This window comes from Chinchilla lanigera, unplaced genomic scaffold (assembly GCF_000276665.1).
Source record: "Chinchilla lanigera isolate Chin_1 unplaced genomic scaffold, ChiLan1.0 scaffold00092, whole genome shotgun sequence".
NCBI classification, from domain to species: Eukaryota; Metazoa; Chordata; class Mammalia; order Rodentia; family Chinchillidae; genus Chinchilla; species Chinchilla lanigera.
The window spans coordinates 1,014,447-1,032,536 of record NW_004955493.1 but is presented as its reverse complement, the minus strand read 5'-3'; the positions used below and the strand labels follow the sequence as shown (position 1 = coordinate 1,032,536).

General features: G+C 43.7%; 1 protein-coding gene across 2 annotated transcripts in view; it reads right to left on the bottom strand.

Annotated features, from left to right (window-relative positions):
• Nucleotides 1–18,090, bottom strand: part of LOC102016607 (transmembrane protein 180) — a 51,962-nt gene that overhangs the window by 23,683 nt on the left and 10,189 nt on the right. For both annotated transcript variants that reach the window (XM_013504850.1, XM_005405084.2), the window contains exons 2-4: nucleotides 12,621–12,796; nucleotides 10,717–11,442; nucleotides 2,359–2,513 (exon numbers count right to left, since the gene is read on the bottom strand). In XM_013504850.1, the coding sequence (XP_013360304.1) occupies nucleotides 2,359–2,513; nucleotides 10,717–11,442; nucleotides 12,621–12,770 (1,031 nt within the window). In that variant the 5' untranslated portion in view covers nucleotides 12,771–12,796. The remainder of the gene's footprint in view (nucleotides 1–2,358; nucleotides 2,514–10,716; nucleotides 11,443–12,620; nucleotides 12,797–18,090) is intronic.

Here is an 18,090-nt window from a genome sequence, read left to right as displayed (position 1 = left end):
CTGTAGGTCAGTGGGCCGTCATGACTGGATACTAGATCTGTAGGTCAGTGGGCCGTCATGACTGGATACTAGATCTGTAGGTCAGTGGGCCGTCACGATTGGATACTAGGCCCTATTCACAGTGGACTCAGGCAGCTGAGAAGGGCCTATTCATTTCAGATGCTCATTTTTAACTGGGTCTTTAAATTTGAGGAGCCCACGTTTTTAGTTCTTTATGCGTATATACTAGATATTAGTCCTTCTTCTGAGGAGTAGCTGGTAAATTTTTCCATTCTGCAGGCTGTCTGCTCGCTCAGTTGTGGTTTCCCTTGCTGTGCATGGGCAAAAGATCTGAACAAACACTTTTCAAAAGAAGAAACACAGACGATGTGTGAGAAACTCTCAGTGTCACTGGCCATCAGAGAAACGCAAATCAAATTACAAGGGCATATCTCACCCCAGTTAAATGATTATTAAAAATTTTTTAAATAAAAAATGCAATAAGAATGTGGAGAAAAAAAGAACTTTCATACACAGTTGGTAGGAATGAAAATTAGAACGGCATTGTGAAGAGCAGTTAGGAGGCTCCTCAAAAAAATACAAATATGTCTATCACATGATCCAGCTACCCTGCCTCCGGGCACGTACCCGAAGGGATGAAATCGTCGCGCTGAACACAGAACTTCTCCTGCTCACTGAAGCACTACTCACCGTAGTTAAGACACAAGACCACCAGGTGCCCACTGATGGATAAACGCATAAAAAAAATCACCTGGGCACAGTGGCTCAGGAGCCTGAAGGGGGAAGATGACAAGCCCAAGGCCAGACCGGGCATCGTAGCAAAATCCTGTCTCAAATGTTTAAGAAAGGAGGGGCCTGGGGTTGTAACTTAGTGCAAAGCTCTGTGTTCAATCCCCAGTCCCAAGACAAGAAATAAGGAGAGATGGAGACAGAGGGAGACAGACAGACCGAGAAAGTGACAGACAAGAAGAAGGAGAAGGAGGAGAGGGAGAAGAAGAAGAAAGCAGAGGAGAAAGAAGAAAGAGAAAAAGGAAAAAAGGAAGGAAGGAGTGCGGTGTTTATACACAATGAAGTATTACTCAGCCATCAAGAAGAATAAAATCCTGTCATATGCAGCAAAATGGGTAGAACTGGAAGACACTGTGTTAAGTGAAATAAGCCAGACACAGGAGAGCAAGTACTACGTGTTCTCTCACACGTGGAAGTTAAAGTAAAAAAAGAACCAGGCACAGTGGTACATTTCTATAATCTCGGCTACTTGGGAAGCTGAGGCAGGGGGGTTATGAGTTTGAGACCAGCCTGAGCAACATAGTAAGATGTCATCTCAAAGAAAAAAAATGTTGATTGGCATGTAGGCTAGTAATTACTAAAAGTTGGCAAGGATGATGTGCATAAAATAAGGCTAGATTTGATCTGTGAACATCCTAAAAATATATTGAAATATCACACTGAACCCCATTAATATGTAAAATTAGTACATGTTAATAAAATATGTCAGCCAGGTATGGTGGGCACACACCTGTAATCCCAACATTCTGGGAGGCTGAGGCAGGTAGATCACAAGTTTGAGGCAAGTGAGACCCTGTCTCAAAATAAAAATATAAAAGGGTCAGACATGGTAGCACATGCCTATTGTAATCCCAGCACTCAGGAGACTGAGGCAGGAGGACTGCTGTGAGTTTGAGGCCAGCCTGGGCTATGTAGTAAGTTCAGGGCTAGCCTGAACTATACAGCAAGACCTTATTGAAAGAAAGAAAAGAAAAGAAAAGAAAAGAAAAGAAAAGAAAAGAAAAGAAAAGAAAAGAAAAGAAAAGAAAAGAAAAGAAAGAAAAGAAACGGACTGTTCCTTAGTGCAAAGGCCCTGGATTCAATTCCCAATACTAATGTATGTGGCAGAAGAAATAGGAGGAAGAGTTGGAGGAGGAATAAAAGCTCACAGCTTTTTTTCTACCACAACATTTACTAAATGTTGTACTTTAAAAGGGTAAAAAAAAAAAGAGCCGAGACACTGGTGCCCAGCCCCTGCTTGCCGCAGACGAACACCAGCAAGGATCGTGCTTGCTCGCTGCTGGCTCCTGTCACGAGCAGAGCTGGTAGGAAAGACGTGTTCCCTAAATAAAGGCAGTGTCTGCCAAAAAAAAAGGTTAAAAAAAAGGAATGTGACTTTACTACAAGATTAAATACGTGAAATTCCTTCAAAAAGCAAGCTGCTGACATTTGAACAATTTGGCAGAAAGGTACCACGACCCTGCCTAGAAATGAACATTAAACTCAGTTCGTACCAAGGATGTCCCACTACTTGGGAGGGCGGTGGGAAGCCCCAGTGTGATCCCGAGATGGGAACCATCGTTTACTTACATGATACCAGTGAGATAAAGGGCCAAGCAGTAATAGTATTCCTGTCCCAGAAATAGCATGACCGCTGAAGCCGCTCCTTCTAAATAGAAAGAAATTAAGATAATCTTATAGTAGCCAAATTTCTTCAGCCAGGGCCAAATGATAAGTACCAGGCACTGAAATGAAAACAGAGTGACACTCTATTAAGAAAGGATCCCACACATTATTCTACTTCTTCCTCCGGATGGCAAATAAATGTTCTCATTACAAAATAAAATTGCTTCTGAACTATAGTTCAGAGGGCCAGGGAGATAGCTCAGTGGCACAGCGCCTGCCTGGCAAGCATGAGGTCGCGAGTTTGATTCCCAGTACAAAAAGAAGAAAAGAAAAGAAAAAAAAAGCCGGGATATAGCCTAGCAGCACAAGCGACTGCCTGGCAAGTGCAAGGTCCTGAGTTCGATTTACTAAAGATGCTATTATCCATATATATCCAAAAATTGACTATGAATATTAATATTCCTTAGGTAACAAAGAAACTGCTATTCTTTCCAATAAAGCATATAAACTCAGAAATGGTTTCCTTATTTTTTTATTTCACACTAATATAGAGATTTTACTAAAACTGAACCTAAGAAAAAAATCAATCACTTACAAACAAACAGCCACTGCTTTATGGTGAAGTGAAAGTTTCAACTAAAAAACATTCAAATTTTAAAGTTAAAGCCCACAATTCACCTAGCACACAGTAGATGAAACACATTTATTGAATGAATAAAAATCTCAATCTTTTCACTGTGATGTAAATCTGAAACGTACTTTTTACCTAAAATCAGAGGTAAAGAGTTTACAATTCTATGTACATTTCTTCTGGTTGTATTTCCTGCCTAACCTTATATATTTTCATAATTCTAATAATTCAGATTTAGGTTTTTTCCTTATTTCTTACTAAAAAAGGTTCATTGTTCTAGACTGAAAGGCTTGTGCTAAACATACATATGCACATTAACAAAGGTCAGAAAATACTCCTTGTTTTCAATTTTTAAAAAGCACACTGTTTAGCCTGAAAAGTCTTCAGTGACAAAATGTATGTATATTACAATTAGAAGAGGATTTTTAATAATAAAAGTCCAATATATCTGTCCTTTAAGACACAAGGTTTTCTTTTCTTTCCTTTTTTTTGAGACAGAGTCTTGCTGTGCAGTTCAGGCTGGACTTGAGCTCACTTTGTAGCCCAGGCTGGTCTCAAACTTGAAACAATCATCCTGCCTCAGCCTCCCAAGTGCTGGGATTACACGTGTGCACCACAATGCGCAGCTTTTTAGTGTTTTTGAGACAGGGTCTCACCATGCAGTTCAGGCTGGTCTTTGTAGCCCAGGCTGGCCTCGACCTCGCAATGATGCCCCTGCCTCAGCCTCCCGAGTGCTGGGATTACAGGTGTGCGCCTCCACACCCAGCTCTAAGAAACAAGGATTTCTTTACCCTTGACATTTTTTGGGTTACTTTTCTATTGTCAAGGAACAAGAGCTCATTTTCTGGATACCAAAAACAATGTCTGAGTGACTGATATAATTCAAGGCATTTCTCAAGCGTTTTGTAACGTCAAGTATGCGGAGCACCTCAACAAGTCCACTAATGTTCTTGCTACAGTTATAACATTGTAAGGCAGCACATTTCCACATGTTGAAAGGAAGCTGCTTCTTCTCAACGTCTAATACGTAAATACACAGAATCCAAGCAGTTGGCCCAGCTGCGGGCAAGAAGTGTGTGGCAGCAGGAAAAATGCAAGATTTTAAAAATCAGATGCCCTGGGTTTGAATTCCAGCTTTGCCGCTTTTAACCGGCGATGTTGCAGACAAGTTGCTTCACCCAAGAGCATGTCCTCTACCAGTGCCGCCCCTCCTCCAGCTTGTTTGATTGCACTGTCACACTGGGTTCTACCCCTAGCTCGTCCCCTTCGTCTAGTTCCGTATTCCAGCATCCAGAAAGACATGAGCCAGGAATGAATATTGTCACAAAAATCACGAAAGAAAATTAAAAGACTGCCTCCACTTTTACTAAGATGAAATCCTCTGCAACCTGAGGGTGTTGGCACCTTGCTCGAATGTGATCGGGGAGGCCCCTGAGAACAGCATGCCCCAGCATAAGCGTTGGCAAACCCACGCCAGAGACGCCCAAGCCACGGCAGAGGAAAGGCAGCGCTCTGCTTGCAGCGAAAGCCTGATAAACACCCGCAGCTCTGAGTTGGTTGTACAGAATCAGAGCTAATATCTCTAGAGGGTTAACTTTGTGCCACTTTAAGAGCTGTGCAGTTTTAACTCATTTAATCCTCGTAGTGATTCCATTAGGTAGACCACATTGGTATTCCCACTTTATAGATGAGGAAACCGAGATACAGAAAGATGGAATATATGAACCAGGGTCACACGGCTAATATGCTGGGGCCAGATGCTCTCTGGGGAGACTACAGCCACGTTCTTAACTCAGTCACTACTCTGCCTCTCTGAGGAGCGTGAGATGTAGAATGACAGACACAGTAAAACAGCTATCAGAGAAAAAAAGTAAAACACTCATTCATTCTTTTCTCCTTCCATTTACCCAGCTCCTCAAAATGAAGGCCACTAAGAAACCAGACTCAGAAAATGAGAATACAGGGCTTACCCCACATCACTACACCCAGCAGATAAAGTGCTAAAGTGAATTTACCAAATAAATACTATTAATGGGTTCTAAGGGATTGCCACTCTTTTTTTTCTTTTTTTTTTTTGTCTTTTTGAGACAGGGTCTTGCTATGCAGTTCAGGCTGGCCTCAAGCTCACTTTGTAGACCAGGCTGGCCTCGAGCTTGCAACGATCCTCCTGCCTCAGCCTCCTGAGTGCTGGGATTACAGGCATGCGCCACCATGCCTGGCCTGGATTGCTACTTTTTGCCACAAAAATTCATGCAAGTATTCCTTTTCTAGAAATTAAGAATAAATTTAAGCCCAGCCAGGGCAATTTAGTGACAAGACCCTTTCTCAAAATTAAAAAGGCCAGGGGATGTAGCTCAGTGTGAATGCCCTGGGTATTATCCGTATCCTTAGTACCAGAGAAAGACAGAGAAGAGACACAGAGGCAGAGACAGGCAGAGACAGAGACATACTGAAAGAGAAAGAGAGAGAGAGAGAGAGAGGCAGAGACAGAGAGAGACAGAGAACGAATGAACCACACCCAGGCTTCTGCCTCCGGCCTTGTGATACTCTGCACTGTCTTGAGATTCTGGCAGCAAAAAGGTCGTCACCAGATGCAACTCCTCAACCTTGGACCTCCATAGCCAAGAGCCAAAATAAACCTCTTTTCTTGAGAGCTTAACCAGTCTCTGGTGTTGTGTGATTAGAAATGGAAAACAGACTAACCCTGATAGAACAAAGCATCATGCACGCTATAATATGGGTGATTCTTAAAAATACTGTAAGTGAAAAAAAGTCACAGAAGACCATGTTTACCTATTTGATTCTATTTATATAAAAGTACAACAAAGGCAAATAAACAAAGACAAAAACTAGTCTAGTAGTTATCAGGGGCCAAGGAGAGAGGGACCTAGGAATTGACTTATTCTTTTAAGGGTGATGAAAACAGGCTAAACTTGACCATATGGGGGTTGTGCAACTCCCTGAATATATTAAAATACATTGAATTGTACACTTTAAATAGTGAATTGTTGGGGGCCGGGGATTTAGCTCAGTGGCACAGCGCCTGCCTGGCAAGCACAACGTTGTGAGTTCGATTCCCAGTACCAGAAAAATAAATAAATAAATAAATAAATAAATAGTGAATTGTAGCCAGGTATAGTGGAACATGCCTGTAATCCCAGTACTTGTGAGGCTAAGGTAGCAGAACTACCAGGAGTTTGAGGCCAGCCTGAGCTACACAGCAAGACCCTGTCTTTTTTGTCCTTTCTGGCCAAACTGAAAACATTTTAAATCATTCTTCTGGGCTCTTTGCTCTTGATTCTCAACATGAATCTGGCTAAAAGCCCCGAACAGTAGCCATGCCACTGCCGTAATATTAAACTGCCTTGAAATTTCTTCTACCAGATTAATTAGTCCACTGCCCTTAGTCTCAGGTAAAATCTCTGGACATGAGCAAAATGCAGAGGAACTTTGCACCAAGGCATAACACATACTCTCTGGAGTCCAACAGCCAGTGTAATTCTTTGCAGCAGAAACCTCCTGAGCCTGGTCTCTACTGGTAGAATTTCTATCAGTATTCTGGTCTTCTAGCTCTGACCAGAATCTCCCACCAAGTACAGCCTCAGGCCTTCCAGCTCTACTTTGTCAGCTGCATCTCCAAACTGAGACTAACTTCCCCTTCCCACAACCAGTTCCTATTCTCAATTGTTTAAAGTAAAAGCCGGTATAGTTTGGATCTTCAGTGCCCCCAACAGTCCACGTGCTAAAGTCTTGGTCCCCAGGGTGCCATTACTGAGATGATGGGACCCTTAGGTCATCTAAGCTGCTCCTTGGTCACTGACAGTGGGACTCCAGCCTCTTGCTCTTTCTTTTTTGCTTTCTGGCTGTGAAGTGAGTAGTTTCTTCCATTATATGTCCCCCGCCATTGTTATGGGGTATCCCCAGCAGAGGCCCAAAGGAATAGGTCTGCGTGCTCTTGAGCTGCAACCTCCAGAACTGTGAGCTAAGTATACTTGTTCTCCTGTAAGTTCCTCATTCCAGGTATTTTGTTACAGTAACATGAAACGGACTAACATAGAAGCAAAGAACTTGATAAACCTCCAGTTGCTCTGAAGGGAGAGCATACAACACCTGAGACTCTATCAATCAACCAAAACCTCCATTTGTATACTCTGATAAATGGTGTACACATAGTAGGTGTAAGAGACAGATTTTTTCTTTTTTGAGATGGGAGTCTAACTATGTTGCCCAGGCTGGTCTCAAACTTGTAAGCTTAAGTGATCCTCACACATCTGCCCTCCAAATAGCTGGAGCTATAGGTATGTGCCACCACGCTTGGTGAGGGACAAGAGTCTTAAGTTACACGGCTCTGAAGACACATGCCTCTGTGCCTCGTTTTTTGGATCTCTCCCTTGGGGTTTGTTATGAGGATCATGTAAGGTAATATTTACAATATGTTTGGCACAGTCCACGGCAAATACTGAGCACTCAATGACTTTAGTTATCATTAAAATGGTATAAACAGGAACCCCTAAAGACCTACAGCAGAAAGGCAAACTCTATGTTAGTTACTTTTCTCGTTGCTGACACCAAATATCCAACACCCAAAATTAAAGGAGGAAAGGTTTATTTAGCTCACAGTTTGCAGAGATTGTAGCCCATAATCAGCTGTGTCTAAGGCAGGGTGGCGTGGCAGGGGAGAAATAGTTCACGGAAGGCAAAAAGTAGCAAAACAACCAGGGGATGACCACAGCTCTTTCCATCCTTTCTATCTTATCCAGGCTACTTAAGATGGAGAGCACTCGCACCCTTAACCCTGGAGTCCTTGATCCTAGTGTTGCACCATGAATCAATTCCAGTGTCCACACTCTAGATCCAGCCACCTCTGAAAAAGCCCCACCTATGACTGCATGAGGCTATGGTGGCACATGTAGACACAACCATAACATTCTGCTCCTGGACCCCCAAAGACTCATGTGCATCCCTTTATGCAAAAGGCATTTAGTCCATCTCCAAGAGTTGTCAAAGTCCTAACAGTTTCAGCATTGCTGAAAAGTCCAAGTCTCAAGTCTTCTCTGAGACTTAAGGCAAACTCTTAGCTTTGAGCCCCTGTACAAATGAAAAGAAAGTTAAACATTTCTCACATTCAGTGGCACAAGGTTGATATTTCCATTCCAAAAGTTATAAATGGGGATAACAAGAAGTGGGAACAAAGCAAGACCAAAACCCAGCAGGGCAAACGTTAAATCCTACTGTTCCACTTCCAGCATCCCCAGCAATCTGTGGCAAGTCATGAGCTCCAATGGGCTTGGGTGGCTCTGCCCCTGCGGTACTTCTGGTGATTGTAGCTCCCATGGCTTCTCTCCGGGGCTGGCTCTGCTCCCTCCTTGCAGTTTTCCTCAGATGATCCACATTCCTGGCTTTTCCAAACTTCTGGGGTCTCCACTGCACCTTCAGCTTCACACACTGCCCTCTCAGGGGCACACTGCCTGGTCTCCAAGGCCTCCTTCTGAAATCTTGGTGGAAGTCTTCCTGACCTCATAACTCTTACATTCTGCATGTACTTAAAACCAGTACCATGTGGATGATTCCAAGGTCTGCCTCCAGCTGGAGCAGTAGCCAGGATTCCTTCTCTCTTGGCTATAGGGGTCAGGTGCCTATGAACCAAATCCTGAGGAACAGCTCCTCTAGGCTTCCACCATTCCCCAGGCATGCTGCAACACACAACTATGGGGCTCTCTTTTCCAAACAAAGTCTTTCACCTTTGCAACAACGAGGCTGCAAAGGCTGCAGTCCTGCTGGTTCTTGTGATATCCTCAGGCCTTCTTTTCTGTTGTCTTCTTCTGAAATACCTGGCTTCTTCTTGCAAGTCTTTTCAGCAACCAATTTCTCCTCTATTCTATCTTTGCAGGCTGCAACTTTACTGGAGTGTCCTTTCTGGCCAAACTGAAAACATTTTAAATCATTCTTCTGGGCTCTTTGCTCTTGATTCTCAACATAAAGCTGGCTAAAAGCCCCGAACAGTAGCCATGCCACTGCCGTAATATTAAACTGCCTTGAAATTTCTTCTACCAGATTAATTAGTCCACTGCCCTTAGTCTCAGGTAAAATCTCTGGACATGAGCAAAATGCAGACGAACTTTGCACCAAGGCATAACACACACTGTCTGGAGTCCAACAGCCAGTGTAATTCTTTGCAGCAGAAACCTCCTGAGCCTGGTCTCTACTGGTAGAATTTCTATCAGTATTCTGGTCTTCTAGCTCTGACCAGAATCTCCCACCAAGTACAGCCTCAGGCCTTCCAGCTCTAATTTGTCAGCTGCATCTCCAAAGTGAGACTAACTTCCCCTTCCCACAACCAGTTCCACAGGCTCCTAAACCACATGCTCAGCTATAGTCACAGCAACGACCCCACTTCTCTGGCACCAAATTTTGTGTCAGTTACTTTACTAATTGCTAAGACAACATACCCGACACCTAAAGTTAAAAGAGGAAAGGTTTGTTTAGCTCACAGTTTGTAGAGGTTTCAGCCCATAATCAACTGGCTCCAAGGCAGGGTGGCCTGGCAGAGGAGCGTCACAGAGGAGAGACAGTTCACAGCAAGTAAAAGGTAGCAAAAGTGACCAGGGCAGGACTACAGCTCTTTCTACCCCTTATATCTTATCCAGGCTGCTTAGGATGGGCAGCACTCACACCCTTAATCCTAGAGCCCTTGATCCTCACACTGCACCATGAATCAATTCCAGTGTCCACACTCTACATCCAACCACCTCTGGTACTGGGAATCGAACTCAGGACCTTACACTTGCCAGCCAGGCACTGTGCCACTGAGCTATATCTCTGGCCCAATCCAGCCCCCTCTGAAAAAGTCCCACCTACAACTGCATGAGGCTTCGGCGGGGGGGACATCTAGACATGAGTCATAACATTGTCTTTCTGATATATTTTGCTTAAGAAGTTATATTCACACATAAAATATTTTAGAACCACTTCTTCCCCAAATGGCTTAAATATTTTTGGCAAACAGTCAAAACTACCTATCTATCTGGAATAACTTATCTTATTCCCTGAAGTGTCTAAGCAATAGGTTTCGCTTATTGTATAATTGTGAAACTAGGAGAAACCCGTATCATAGGCTAGGTGGAGTCACATGATTAGCGGGCAGGCAGAACGTAGAATAAACAGCACTGCAGAATGTTTCTGAAGGAGGACGTGCCCTCTGCAGTAACACCAGTCAGTAGTCATGACCATGGAATTTTAATAACAGTCTGGAGTTCTGAGACTCAAGCTTTCCGCCAAGGGCTCTGAAATGTTACTCCACGAATTCTTGATTAAGTGGCTCTTCTCCCATCCCAGGAATCTTACATACCTGAGTGAAACAGAGCTCTATGCTGATAGGGACCCGTCTGTTTTCTTGCGTAGTTCTGCTGAAGTCTGAATGAGAAAGCTTGGGGGATGAAATTTTAAAAACTAAAAAGTTTAAAATATTGCACTGCTTGGCTTTCACTGGGCTCTTTCCTTTCTTCCTCTCGTCTTGTTTTCCTATTGTGTTTCCGGTGAATTGTATTAATATTGGGGCTCTGAATCTTTGGGTCTCTTAATAAGTGCGTGTCATTGGCTCAAACTACTGAGATAACCAGGTCTCTAATGTCCTCATTAGCTGAGAGTTAAGTTTTTAATCTGTATAGGATGCTACATGAATTACCACATACCTGTGAGCAAGTAAAGCATGCCCCATACATGACGCTTCTCGTGGAAGAAGAAAGAACATCCCTGGGAATGAGCATATCTGCAAAGATCATCATGAAGTTGCTCAAGAAGGTTAAATGGAAAACTTGGAAGAAATTCATTATTAAGAAAAGGTAAAAGTTTTTCTGGAAAAAGATTTGTCTCGTCAGTAAGAAGACAGAGGCCCAGGCATCATCCTGCTCGCTTTCCAAGAGGAAGTTCTCCTGGGGACTTCTTTTAAGCTCCAAATGTTTCACGTGGTCCATGCCAGTGTAAAGGCTGGCAGCTGCAAGAAGGGCAACGAAAATAGCAGCGGCCTGAAAATTGCACAGAATTTCCAGGTTGTTAGAGACGAGGCCGCAGAAAAGGACACTGGTCGATCCTACTGCTGATGCCACTTGGTTCGTTTTAATCAGGTGAAGCCTGCGTTCCTGTCCCGTGAAAGTCTCCACAAATAGTCTGCAGTGGGCTCGTTGCACATAGGTGAGCGTGCTGTCAAAAGCGCACAGTGACGCCACCAGGTGAAGCCTGCTAAGCCAGTCTCCTTCTCGATAGTGTCTCCAAGGGAACCAAGGGAGCAGGAAGGCTGCTACATATAGAAGGCACCCATACTTGATGGAAAGAAAACGACCCACACGGCAGTCAGCCTTGAAGTTGACGCAAAAGTACCCAGTCAGGTCACTTAGGACATTCCAAATCATTAAAATTATCTAGGGAGAAGACACACACAGGATTACTTCAATGCCACAGCAGTTGTCTTGAAAACCACTACGTTCATGAGATGAAGCTGATCCCTGCTTCTTTTTCACTTATATGAAATATCTAAAGCTGACCGGTAAAAAACTCACTGTTTTCAGAACCAGCTGAAATATTACTAAGAATTACAAAAAAAAAAAAAAAAGAATCCAGGTAATGTTACTCAAAAGCTAATGTGCATTCATTTTGGTCTAGGTGGACGTGCATTATTTAATCAGCTCCTTAGAAAAAACCTAGATAACGGTTGCTGTTATTTCTCCCAGCTTACAAATGAAGAGGCGGAGGGTCAGAGAAGTTACGCAGCTCGCCTCCGCAGTAACAGAGCCACCGAGCCAGCGTCCGCGCCGAGCGGGAAACCCCAGAGTTCGTGTTCTCCCTCCGAGACAGTGCACAGCGCCACGCTTCCGTACAGTGACGGCTTGTTTACATCGAGGCACCATTTTAAATAACTTTATTAGGAAATATTAAAGTAACAATATTTCCCAACTCAAAATGTATGCTGTATGGTGTTGTCGGTAAAAAAATGTGTAACATGCTGGACGTGGTGGCGCAGGCCTGTAATCCCAGCACTCGGGAGGCTGAGGCAGGAGGACTGTTGTGAGTTCGAGACCAGCCTGGGCTACAAGGTGAGCTCAAGGCCAGCCTGAACCGCATGGTGAGACCCTGCCTCAAAAAAAAAATTGTGTAACATTTCAAAATACAAGTGTTTTAAACCCACAAACACTACTCATCCTGATCGTGTAATTAGTAATGAGTTACAACGCAATCTGTCAATGCCACAGGCCTTTCTAAGACAAATATCTTAATAATAACGATACTGATGACTCCACATGAACTAATTTTCCAAATGATCAAGGCTCGCCCTTTGAATTCTAAGGCTTATATACTTAAGTAGCTTTCTTTGTCTTTGGAGAACCTTGGACATGGGTTTGTGAATCGTTTTGTGTGTTCTGAGGGTCAAACCCAGGGCCCCTGCGTGCTAGGCAAGTATCCTACCACTAACATACAGCCCCAGTTATCAAGAACTTTCCTTGATAACTCAGCTATGTGAAGAATCAGCTATTTGGAAAGAGGCAATAACGTACAACTATGAGGAAGAAGAAGTGATACGATGTGAAAGGCGCTCTCTCACCTGGGCTTGATAGAAGGCTGCTTCCGAAATCTTGTATAAGCGCAGAAACAGCTTCACATAGTAGAAGCTGAAGACAGAAGTTAGCATTCCAGTCCCGAACGTTATTGCAGCGTATGCCCAAGCAGTGGATTTGATATGAAAAACTGTCATTTTCCACGCAGAGGAGCGTCTCTTCCCTATGTTTAAAAAAAGAGGTTAAAATCCGCAGTTGCCATACAATAGTTGATAGCTGATAACATCCCACTGGAAATTAGTTAATTTTAGTTAAATAAGAGTCCAAAACCAATACCTTTGAATATACCTCCAGATGTAATACTTTACTTTTTTATACTTACCAGACACTTTTTGAGAGGTTGCCAGGAATTCCAATTTGCACAGGCAGCCGCCCTACTAACATTTAACATGTTTTCTAAATTGGAAAGTAGAATTTGTCAAGAGTTTGGATATGCACAGCGCGTGCAGGGGAGATGTGTTATGTACTATCCTCCTCCCTCCTTGGGAAGGGACAACGGAAGAACAATGTGGCGACAGCCCGCTGCTAGCGTCACAGAGGAAAAGCAGATGCAAGCCCCTCAGGAGAAGGCTGCCCATCTGGAAGAGCGGACTTGCATTTGAAGGTCCACTCTTGCTCTTCTGATAAACTCTGTAGCTCCGACCCGTAGGACACCTCTAGGAGCAGTCCAGAAATAACATTCTAATTCCTACTCTGATGTAGGTGTTCCTCTCACATCCAGCCTATCCTCTTACCCTTTGATCTATTCAACTAGGAAACAGGAGGGGCTAGCCAACAGGAAGTGGGCCTGGATTCTTCTTCCTTTTGGTCTTGGCTCTAGCTTTAAGAGCACACCATGACCGTCCCGGTGTATCCCTGACTTGCTAGGATGTCTGGCCAATCTCCACAATCTTACTAAATAGAAGAACAGACAAAACACTCACACGACGTGGGAGATGTTACTCTGAGTGAGCCATGGGCCTCTACTTTGACCTCGGGGATCGGGAGGAGAATTAGGCCGGCAGCTCAGTCTATACTATCTACTTCTTTGGGAGGATGGCAAATTAGTGGGGGAGAACCGAGCATATTGTTCAAATGATCAAAAGTAATTGTTGGCCCCAAAAGCTTTCTTTTACCCTGAGAGACTCAAAAAGGACATTCTATGAGTGGCAGGCCTGTAGAATTTTTTTTTTAGAAAAGGGTTATTAATCCCATACCCACAGAAACCATAGTGATGGTTGACAGTAGGCTCAAAAGTAAGCCTATTCTAATTTCCACCTTACACATGGCTAAGAATCTCTGCTAGCTGGTGCTAGGGGAAGGCTGTGGGTTTACTCCCCAGCACGACAAAGGAAAAAGGGAAAAGAGTATTTGTCCAGACGTGTTCTTGTATTCTCAAATGTTTACGGATTCTGAGGTAATGATAAAATACAAATCTAGCTTTTTCATTATTACACAGTTCTCAAACACTTGAAAAGTACAAGAACTACAGCAGCATGTGGCCTGTCCATACTTTTAGCTTTGAAAGGCAGTTTTCTGATTTGCAGAATTGCTGATGAAGATCTCACTCTAGGGAGTTATTTTAGCATAAGTGAGAATGAAAAAAGAAAAAAAAAATAGGTGAGAATGAAGACAAAGGCTAGAGGTTGCTTTATTACACAGAAAGCCAGAAACAAGGAAGTCAGTAGAACCAAAAGCCGAGATAACTTTAGCCCACCAAAATCTAGGCACTCTTTTTTTTTCTCTTAATTTTATTTCTGGCATGCCTAAAATAAGAAGCATACCGTAGTTTCCTGAACTGATCTATCATTAAGTCAGAAAGCAGATAGTTATAAACTCAGAACTTTGCAGAGTGTCATAAACTCCCTGAGCTGACTTCAAGGCTTTTTTTTCCAAACAGTTTGAGTTAAGTAACCATCCTGTCTGAAACCAAGAATATACAGTTTTTGTGTGTTTACTTTTCATATCAAGGATCAAACCCAGGCGTGCTCTGCCGCTCTGCTATATTCCCAGCTCTTTAAAACGTTTTGTTTTGAGACCACCTCTCAGAGTTGCCCAGGCTGGCCTTGAATTATGATCCTCCTGCCTCAGCCTCCCGAGTGGCTAGGATTACCGTCATGTACCACTGTACCTGCCAGTATAAGGTATTGATAACATAATGAAAGAAACACTACAGTGTGAATTTCTCTTTGTACATATTGAGAAGATAGTAACATCTTCCCTTCTTCTCCAAAAAGCTATCAATATTTTTCTTTAGATTACTTTCATCATAGTAAATATTTACTTCGGTGAGCATCAAAGTGGAAGTCACCACTAACAATTTCTTTTCTTTCTTCCTTTCTTCCTTTCTTCTTTCTTTTTTTCTTTCTTTCTTTCCTTTTGAGACAGGGTCTTGCTCTGTAATTCAGGCTGGTCTTAAACTCACGGTGTAGCCCAGGCTAGCCTCAAACTCACAGTAATTCTCCTGCCTCAGCCTCCCAAGTGTTGGTATTATAGGTGATCGCTACTATGCCTGGCACTAACAATCTTTTAAAAGCCACTACTGCTAATCAAAAACTCTCCTTACATGGCTTCACTTTAGCAACAAAATGTTCAAAAATTTTTTAAAAATACGTTTGGTCTTTACGACCAAGGACAAAGGACTTCTGAAGGTAGATCTTTTTTATCACAAAACTTTTCTGCAGAAGAGTTTTAATAGCAGCAGAGGGGTATAATGGTTAGGCTGGACAAGTAAGCAAAGTACTATTACATTATTATATGAACACCCAAATCTCTTGTAGAATCAACTCGGGGATTATTCATTAACCCACCACTAAGCCATGGGATATTAGCATCACTGAAGAGGCTACCCGACTGCTTCTATGCATTCATAAGCGGACTCAAAGAATGGCGATCTCTCTAACGCAGGGCTTTTATCCCTCAAAACTAGAACTGCTTTTTCAGTGCAATTTTTGTTTAAGCTTTTCCAAGGGGAGAGCATTGCTGAAAATAGAAAGTACCCATTAACACAGTCCTACAGGCATAAAGCCTATGGGGTTTTGTTTTGTTTCTGCTGTTGTAGACTCTGAATACCTTTACTTCTCCAGATTTTTCTTTTGGTTTGGTTTTTTATTATTCTGAGCCAGGGTGTCATTGTAGTTGAGGCTGGCCTTGAAGTCATGGGGATCCTCCTACCACAGCCTGGCCAGTGCTGAGATCACAGGCCTGCACCACCACACCTGACTTCTTCTCTTTCCCTCTTTTTTTAAGGTGGATTTTAAAGAATACTCCATTTGTAGTCAAAATGAGCCTCCATACGTCATGGAGAATAGAGCCAGCACTTTCAGTCTTGCGGCTCAGTGACAGAGGTCAGATGCCCGATTCCAGAGACCTACAGCATCCACCAATCATCATTAGTAAATACTAAACCCAGTTTTTTCCTCCCAAGGGGTTCTACCTGCAGTTATAGGGACAATTTTAAATTATCTTAGTGTTGCCTCTGGACTAGTACCTCTGCCTGAATACTGACAATGTGGACAGTAAAGGCTTTACAGGGGAGCAAGGTTTTTTTTGTTTTTTGAGACAGGGTCTCACTGTGTAGTTTAGGCTGGCCTTGAACTTGTGGCAACCCTCCTGCCTCAGCCTCCCCAGTGCTCCGCCATGCCTGGCCTTCTTCTTTTTAACCTAGCAATAGAGCAGACCAGTAACATTCTTTTGGTTCACTTTTATTCACACTTAATCTTAGCCAAAAGGCTGAGAAGCGATAGTCCACCTTTATTCAAAAGAAAGGCTTTTTTGAGTGTAGCATGCCTTTTAACATTTTTACTTTCTAACATCATCATTCCTTTTACACTTTTTGGTTGGCATTGTGCTATAGAGGCTTTCTTCTCATTTATTCGTTGGGGTTTTTGTTTGTTTTTTGAGACAGTCTCACTCTGTAGTGCAGGCTGGCCTTGAACTCACTTATGTAGCCTATGCTGGCCTGGAATTCACAGCAATCCTCCTGCCTCAGCCTCCTGAGTGCTGGGATCACAGGCCTGCGCCCCCAGCCTGAGTCTTCTCATTTATTTGTATCACTACGTACTCATCACTCAGCAGTTTACCCACTACTGTTATTTACTTTTATGTACATGGGCTGGGGTGTGGCTCAGTGGTAGAGTGCTTGCTTAGTATGTGTGAACCCCTATATTCCAACCCTAACACTACCGAAGTGTATTTTGATGCCCATAACTGCGCCCTAGGGTACCTACACTTTATCAGTAACATTTGGATTTATATTTTGTAGTGTCAGGTTTTGTTCTTTTTAACGATACCGGGAATCAAACTCAGGACCTCGTGCTTGGCAGGCAGACATTTGTGCTACTGAGCTATATCCCCGGGCCACGGATTTGTATTTCAAAAGAGCACAAAAATACTTCCTCATAGTTTCTTTGACTCTCAGAACTCTGCAAAGCCAAGGAGGGATCTCTTCTGAAAACTGGCAAAGATTCCTCTGTTGGTGCCAACCGCGTCTAGAACATTACGTTTCCGGACTGTAGGTCCCGGTACTTTCTACTCTATTAAGGAGTCTTCCTTAGGGTCTGAAGGGTAAAACTTCCGGCAGTGACCCTCATGGGGAGGTCTTCCTGTCTTTTGCAAGATTTCTCCAAAGGGCAGGAGCCTGCAGCCTCTCACTCGTGAGGATTCCGGGAGTCAGGCATCTGCGTGAGGCTACAAAGACTGCGGCGAGGACGGGCGGTGAGAGGCTCTAATACTTAGGGTGAAGTCCTGTTCTCCAAAGCACACGTTTTATTCATTTATACTGAAAGCCCCAAGTAAGTCTGAGAATCTCTAATTCCTTTCTGACGAACTTTTATTTTTAATCACCGTGATGTTTGCACGTGTTTTTTTGTTGTTGTTTGTCTTTTTGAGACAGGGTCTCGCTATGCAGTTCAGGCTGGCCTTGAGCTCCCTTTGTAGCCCAGGCTGGTCTCGAACTCGCAACGATCCTCCTGCCTCAGCCTCCCGCGTGCTGGGATCACAGGCACGCACCACCACGCCCGGCTGTATATGGTTTTAAAAAATAAGGCCATGGTGGGATTGACAATGAAACTCGAGCCCTAACTCACGCCTCCCTCAGGCAAACTTTTGACTGCTTCCCGTTTTCTCCCGGCTCTCCTCATCCGCGGGCAGGGGTTACTGACTTATCCGTTCAAGGCTCTCTGTGGATTCCCGGCAGCCGCAGGTGCCAGTAAGTAACTCTTCCACTCTTCGTTCTCCCCAGACTTGACGCCGTAAACTGCCGTGCTAGAGACGATCCTGTGATAATACACTGCTACTTCAAACTCTCTTTTTGTCCATCAGCGTCCATCAGCTAATCCGGGCGGCGGCCCCTGCCCCGCGGCGCCCCCGGGGTTTCGGGGTTCGGTCTCCGCGGAGGGGCGCACCCCGCGCCCCGGACGCGTCTCTCGCAGCTTACGAAGGTTTTAGAAACCGCGCGCGAGGCCGCCCGCCGCGTCC